The 7,658-nt window shown below is 38.4% G+C and overlaps 1 protein-coding gene across 1 annotated transcript in view; it reads left to right on the forward strand.

Annotated features, from left to right (window-relative positions):
- The window catches only part of JAG2 (jagged 2), a 48,470-nt gene extending 43,444 nt beyond the window's left edge, over window positions 1–5,026 (forward strand). Inside the window, exons 25-26 of the mRNA XM_009586516.1 lie at window positions 898–1,054; window positions 3,994–5,026. Of these exons, the coding sequence (XP_009584811.1) occupies window positions 898–1,054; window positions 3,994–4,466 (630 nt within the window). The 3' untranslated portion in view covers window positions 4,467–5,026. The remainder of the gene's footprint in view (window positions 1–897; window positions 1,055–3,993) is intronic.
- The last annotated feature ends 2,632 nt before the right edge of the window (window positions 5,027–7,658 follow it).

The raw sequence follows: 7,658 nt of genomic DNA on the forward strand, positions 1-7,658 counted from the left end.
GCTTAGTCTGATTGCAAAGCAATTCTGTGATGTCGCAATTTCCTATAATGCTAGATAGCTGAAACTGCAGGTTTCATTAATGACAGAAGGCTACTACAACCTCCTGATAAATTACTCTAAAGACTAATTCAGCCCAAATTAGTGAGCAGGTGCTTACCTGTTCTCTCAGAAATGGGCTATTGACCATCTCAGTAAGGAGATATGGTTGCAGATTGGCTGGATTGGATCTTGTGAAGAAGTTTCCGCTGTGCATTTAGAGTATGGCTGCTTCAGGATGTTCATTAAATACGTTAAGTGCTAAGTGGAAGAAGGTGCAAGTTGAGTAGATGAAAGTAACTGTTGCCCTACTGAGCTAAAGGCTTGCTTTAGAGGCATTTGCAGCCCAATCACTCAATGGTTGCGTATTGCTTAGTTTCTAAGAACGAGCTGATTTTCATAATAAAGTGTTTATCCAGGCAGAAGCTGGACTGTCTGTCTCTACCAGTACCGTAAGGAACATGCTGAGCCATGATGCAGGAAGCAAAGTGTATGGTATAAATAGAGCAGACTGTTATTAGTCCAAGCTTCTATCTAGATGATCCACATGTCTTGAAGTGCTCCAAACTATGACTAAGTTTAGCTCAGCAGCGTAAGTAACATGGAAGTCAGCTGCCTTTTATTTGAGGTATGCTAGATTAGCAAGTAGGCACGTTACCCACCAAGTCTGGCATTGCATCTGCAGTTTGGATAGAGCCAGCCATGCTATTGCTACAGTAAGCTTTTAGGGAACTGTTTGTAACTACTGTCAGATAAATTCAACCTAGTGAACTCAATTAAGATGTAGCTGCATTTAAAAGGAAGATTTCCACAGTTAGGTGATTGCAGTAACTTCCTGTTTTTCCCCTTCACTCTCTTTAGTCTTTTGTCCCGCATCGAGATGAACAAGATAATAGTCTCATACAGAATGCTGCTAATACAATAGTAAATGCAATCACTAAGCGGCAAAACAGCACTGTTATGTTGGCAGTAACTGAAGTCAAAGTAGAGACCATCGTTGTTGGGAATTCATCATCAGGTAAGGTTCTCAATGCATACATCCTGTGTGTGTATTTTCTGTTCCCCTACTGTCAGTCTTCTCTTATCTTTCTTTACATCTTGGGGAAAATGATAGGTCGGATTGTTTTCTTTAATTGCTACTACTAACTGAAGAGAAAGTGGCTTTAAAATCAAGATTCTGTGCTGTGTGCTAGTTTAAACTTAACCTCATCCCTAGCATAATATCCCCACCTCCCTTGCTGCTGTTTTGACTCTGACTTCAACCCTGTTCTCCAGTCTAAGCATACCTTTCACAAAATCAGGAGTTCTTCTCATGTCCTGTTCAAATCCTTTCCAATTCTCCTACATTAACCTTAACGCAACCTCAGCCCTTGATGCTGCTGCACTATAGAAACTGAAGCTGTGAGGTAATGAAAATAGAGGGAGGGGGAAGACACATAGTCTCTTCTGAAGTGCTCATGCGTTATTTACCTCAACAAGAGTTAAAGATGTCCAGTATCTTCCGATGCTTGGCCATGATAATGTAAAACTTTTCTCTCTTTTTCAACATGTGTTTCTCACGAGTGCACAGCTGGCTTAAAATGTAATGCTCATTCCTCTTAATGAGGATATGGTGTGATTGGAGAGACCTTTATCTCTGAATATTGGCTCTCCCAAGAGCTATGCCAAAATAAGCAGTCGAAGATTTTGCATGCCTGTGTTCCTGCCTGGGGGAGGCAGGAGATGGTCTTGTGGAAGACCCCTGGTGGGCTCCAGTTCAAGTGAGTCCCAGAGCGGAAATCTTACAATGGTAGGAGACTCTCCCAACTTTTTCCTAGACCTCCCCAACATAATCTTCTGGAAGATCTTCCACCCATAGTCCAAACAATTAGTAAATTGCCCGCTTCTACTTCCCTTGCATTTCCCTTCTAGGGAATGCCTTTCATCTGTTAAAGCCTTGGCAAATGTACTATTTCCTCAGCTCCCCTGAAGGAGTGTACCAGCTTTGTTCTTGTCTTGAACAGAAATTGCGTAGATGATAAAGAATCAAGCTGAGATTCTGACATACCTCAGCCTCTCTTTCTTCTGATTGTGTGTTGAATGCTAGGGCAAAAGGGATGGGGGTTACTTTGCCTCCCACCCCAATAAGATTCAAAGTTTCTCCTAAGAAAGTGGATAGACTTTGACTTCTCTTGCAGCTAGTGCTAGAGAATGGTTTCCAGACTCCTCATTTTAATATGGATGCTCAGTATTGACCACTGGCCCCTAGTTCTTTAAGTGGAGAGTTGTTGTGAAGTATGCTGTAACCTGGACTTGCATATTCTTTGATTTGGTTTGTTTTATTGTTACCCCTTAATTGGGTGAGGTAGGTGGAAACCTATCACAAAATGTGGTGTAAAGCCGTATGTCTGTGTTGAGAATCTCATTTCTGTGGGATGCTCAAGTGTCTAGATGGAGATGATCATTTAGACACTTCATTAATTTTCTCTAACTTCAAAAAAAATATTCTGAATTTGGAATCTGTATACAGACAGTTCTCTGTATAAGAACCTTTTATTAAGTAAACTTGGATCCACAGTCATATGATGAAATAATAGATGTGATAGCAGTGAGGATGCAAGCTTTGTGTTCTAATCTTGGAGAAGCTGGTACGAAGAGCTTCTTTTTCCTTGCAGTATTTCTCTCCCATTCATGGTTTAACATTAGATTGCTTATGAAAAATGAGGAGAGAATAGCAGTACAATCCTTCACCAAACTGCTAAAATAGAATTTTTAGATCCCTTGAGGCCAACCATGTTTGCAGTTTATTCATCTGCCTTTACCAGAAGAAAATGTTTGAGAATGTGTCATATTCAACATAAGAATATGTTCAGAAGACACTTTATTGTTAGAATGAATGACCATGGTGTTGAAGCAGTTGGTTGTTTTTGTACAGGCATTTGCAGGTTATTCTGTAAGCAGTTGTCTTAAAACTGCAAAGGGAATTCACGTTTCGACCAGAGGTTAGAGTGGTAGGTTGACAGCATTTGTCTGCAGAGCTTTTTAGCAATCCTGCTGTCTCTGCAAAAAGCAAAGCACCACATGTCTTACTGCCTCTTACTATGTGTGAATTCTTGCTTATCAAGAAGAGCAGAAAAATGTTGTTATTCTATCATAGCAGTAAAGCGCTTGAGGAGGGGAGAAAAAAGAAGTCCGAACATACCTAAATTTTCAGGAATGGTTTCCTAGAGAAATAATCTGGGTCTGTGTGGTTGGGAGAGCACTAGTGGGGTTTGTGATTGGGAATGTGGAGAAAATTGCCTCAACTCCTTTTTGTTTATTCATTGAGCAGTGAAGACTCTTATATCTGGTGACAATATTCTGGTGTTTTACTCTGAAGTACAACTGGAACATCCTAAGGAGTGCATGATTGGTTTGGTTACATAGCTCTAACATGAATGTTTTTTGAGATAGTTGATACATAAATGTTTGTGGACTTGATGGAAAAGGACTTTTCTTTGAGATAGTAAATACAGGACATATTTGTGATGCAAGTGCCAGTACTTCTAGAGCAACTTAGAGGCATAATATTCTTTATAGCCTGCCTCCTACAAGGATAGACTTTTTTTAAGAGTCATTACTGACTCTTTTCTGGGCCAACTTAGCTTACGTGCTTGAGAAAGAGATGTTGCTTATATAACCAGTTTGTCTGTTGGAGGGCAAAAACATCTCAAATGTAGCATTTCCGCCCTCATCATTAAGCAGGGAAAACTCTAACTTAGTTTAAACTAGTAAAGAGCATTTCTAGATGGACTAGTGCATTCAGACAGTTATCATTGTGCTGTAAAGACATCTTATTTCCTTTCTCCTAAAGATCTTTCTAGGGCTAACCTGTAGTTATGTATGGGTACTTCTCTTGCAGATGTCCAGTGCTATGTATCTAGTTCTGTTAACTCAAGACTTCGTGTTTTGTTTTTTTTTTTTTTGTTTGCCCTCTAGATTATTTGGTTCCAATTCTTTGTGCGGTATTTAGCATTGTATGGCTGACTTGTATAATCATCTGTGTGTGGTGGACTCGGAAGAGAAGAAAAGAGAGAGAGAGAAGTCGTCCTCCCAGAGAAGAGGGTGCCAATAACCAGTGGGCACCTTTAAATCCCATAAGAAATCCTATAGACAGATCTTACAGTAACAAAGACATTCGTTATGAATGCAAAAACTTCATATCTCCTCAAAAAAGAACTTGTGATGCAGTAGAGGAGTATGTAGAGTATGAGGAAGAGGAGGATGAAGAGGAGGAAAGAGATGAGGAAATGGACAAATTCCTCTCTCACAAACTTGCAAAGCCTTTGCCGACAAAAGCATCTGACACATCAGAGAGCAGTCCAGTAAAGAAATCCCATCAAATAGGCAAAATGGACAACAGATCTGTAAAAAATGTGAATGCATCAAACTTTGAAGGCAGTAGAGACTAACCTGTATTTGGAATGTAGGCAGACTGTGCCTACGCTTACTGGGGAGGGGAAAAATTGACATCTCCACTTTGCATCAAGGACTAAAAATATCTGGAGTCAAATGTTCATAGTTTCTTTATTTTGCGTAAAAAAAAAAAATAACTAAAAATAATAAATAAAATTTATTTTGTTTCTTTAGCCTTGTATAAATTATTCAATGACTGTCAGATGAAAAAAATGAGTAATCTTTGATAGTTGCTATTTTTGTAAAGTTTACTTATAATACACTCGCTGTGTGGCAGAGGAGAGGTTGTATTTTCAATATGTGTAAAGTTTATTACAAAAGACTGTACACTGTTTACAGAATGTATTTCTTTTTATTACTTGCTCTAATTTAATGGTGGCTTTAAAACCTCCTGGTTGAGGAAATTGTGTGAACTTTAAACTGCTTTCTTGACTTTGAATCTCTATTAATGGCAGCTCACTGCACTTGTTACGTTAGTAGCTTCTGTAAGATTTTTTCCAAATTTGCCTTACACACTTTGTAATAGGAACAAAAAAAATCATAGAGATCTTTCAACTGTGGTTTAAAAGTGGCCTTTTTATTTCTGTTTAATTACTTTAGAATTGCAGTATTGAAGCATGTGACAAGTGCCTTGAGATTAAACTTTTTCTATAGCAACTGTCAAAGACTGCCATATCAATATAGTAAAATTGTGTGAACTCTAGGTTCCCCAACTGACACAGTTTATTTTCTAATAGTGAAAGTGCTTTTTTGTAAATATGTACATATTAAATGAATCACTCTGTATATTTGATTTAATAACTTAAATATTTTGGTCTTTTTTTTACATGTCATTCCTTTTAATTTATGTTGCAGAAAAGGAGGTTTTATGGCAGTTTATAAGACTTTTTTTGGTATTATGTCCAGATTAGAAAATGATGTTAATACAATCAATGTTAGGAATCTGTTGGTCATTTGTATTTACATAGGAACATAACCACTTACGTGTAAATAGATCCAGAAATGTTTGTTTATCCCCACATTCAGCCCATCTCAAGAACACTAATGAGTGCATCTACTGTACAGTACCAACATAGCGAGGCATTGTTTTTTTTCTTTTGTGAATATGTTAATTACATGTGGTATTACTTTTTTGCGTTTAAATACAGGCCTAATGAAGGGAACAATATTTTCCTCAATCTTGTTTCTGTTGTGCTTTATTCATCTTTTGCTCTAAAGAAAAAAGGCTGGCAAGCTCAGAAGATGGGAGTACCTCATTAGAAATGGTTATTTGTAATGGAAGGCTTATGAGTTTTGTTTTTTTTTTTTTAAGGCTTTATTATTGCTATTAACTGGGCAAACTGTAAGTTTATTTTAATTACTGAAGAAGCATAACACTACATACACCTAGTTACCCTACCAGTGAGAGGAGCGGATGTTTGAGAGTATAAACTCTGGCCCATGAACAATGTAAACATGAATGTTTTGAAACCAGTTATTTTATACAGGAACGCAGGATTTGCTTTGCAGGATCTTCTGTTTTAGTACATTTTTGTTTGACATGTTCTTAAAAAAAAAAAAACTTTCAGAAAAGAAACTATTTATTAAAGCATTTTATAATGATGTTTGTTGTAACTTTTTTACTTGTGCTAAATATTCAAAACTTATTTTGATAACCTGGTTAGGAGTTAGTTTAGAAAAGGGTACACTATCCTTCTCATGTTCCCCAGTATAATCCTGAGTATTTAAACCAAAAACACTTTTTTTCTGCTACTCTTGTAACTTTTTGTACTGTAATGCTGCTGTCTTCCATAATCTAATAAAATGATTCCCTCATTGTGTGTAAGATACTTCAGATTGTGTTTGCTTTCTAAGTGCTTGGAGTTCTGACGCGATGAGGCTAAACGAAGGAGGAGTGAAAGTCCTGATTTAATACACGGCACTTCCTGTAACCTGAGCCTACAGCCTGCATCCAAGCACCGATACTTCCTGAGCCAACTTGGCACCGTTGTCCTCTGCCCACCACTGCTCCACTAACAGTTTGCGTAGGAGGTGGTGTATCCCACATGTGGTCTAGGGACATAGTAGCCTGCATCCAAGCGCCGATACTTCCTGAGCCAACTTGGCACCGTTGTCCTCTGCCCACCACTGCTCCACTAACAGTTTGCGTAGGAGGTGGTGTATCCCACATGTGGTCTAGGGACATAGACACCTTCAGTACCTAAACCGGGACTCTCCCTGCACTGCCTCTTTGCAAAGTACAGAGGCTGTTTTTAGCTCATAGTTACTGACAGTGCGTACGATGCACCTTTTCTGAAATGGCTCTCCTCCCAGCTGCTGGGCAGAGGCTTGTTTAAGCAGTGTTGTTTTGCGTCCTTGGGTGATAAGAGGGCTGTTGAGCATGCAGGGGCTTGAGGTATTCTTGCCAAATTGAGTTGGATTTTTAAGTAAAATACCTTTCTCCTCTATTCTGTAGCCATTCAGACCTTTACTTGTCATACTCCAATTTCAGTTTAGTTGGTCTGTGCCTGTTTCTTACGGTGACCTGAATGGCTTTTGTATAGAGTATTTTCTGTAGTGAAAGGTGAACTCTTACATAAGATAATACGGAATATAAAAGTTGACTTTTCCTTGTAGCTATCAACTTCCAAAGCAGAATTCTAGATCCTAGCAGAGTTTTTATTCCAATCATCATACAGTTACTTCGTTATTTTCCTTGGAGTAATGGCTTGTCTATGTTGATAAGCGAGAGCTGTTTCTAAGTCAGTTCTCAAAATCAAATTCTATTGTTATCTTTGATTTCTATTTTTCAAGATATGTCTCCTGCCCTTGAAGAATGGCTGATGGGGGAGGGGAAATCCAAAGCTAAGATAAGGAACCAACATCTTTTCAATGATGACTTTCTAAAATCAACTCTGTGATGCCTTGGGAAAACTTAATGGCTGCCATTAGGTCCTCGGAAGTAGTGGGAGCAATGCTATGACCATTCAGGACAGTGCCAGGTTAGAAAAATGTCTTTTTGTAATTTTGTAAGATGCACTATTCTCAGACTGCAGTATTTGTGAGTACCTGCTGCCGAGAACAATTTCTGATACTCACAATGTACTTAAAATAACTGAGAGAATGCTCCTTGTTGGAGGTTTTACATGAATACAAATAAATGTAGTGGGTGTTGCTGCTGTAGGCAAAAGGAGAAATAATACATTTTT

The sequence above is a fragment of the Fulmarus glacialis genome, unplaced genomic scaffold, assembly GCF_000690835.1.
Source record: "Fulmarus glacialis isolate BGI_N327 unplaced genomic scaffold, ASM69083v1 scaffold11111, whole genome shotgun sequence".
NCBI lineage: Eukaryota > Metazoa > Chordata > Aves > Procellariiformes > Procellariidae > Fulmarus > Fulmarus glacialis.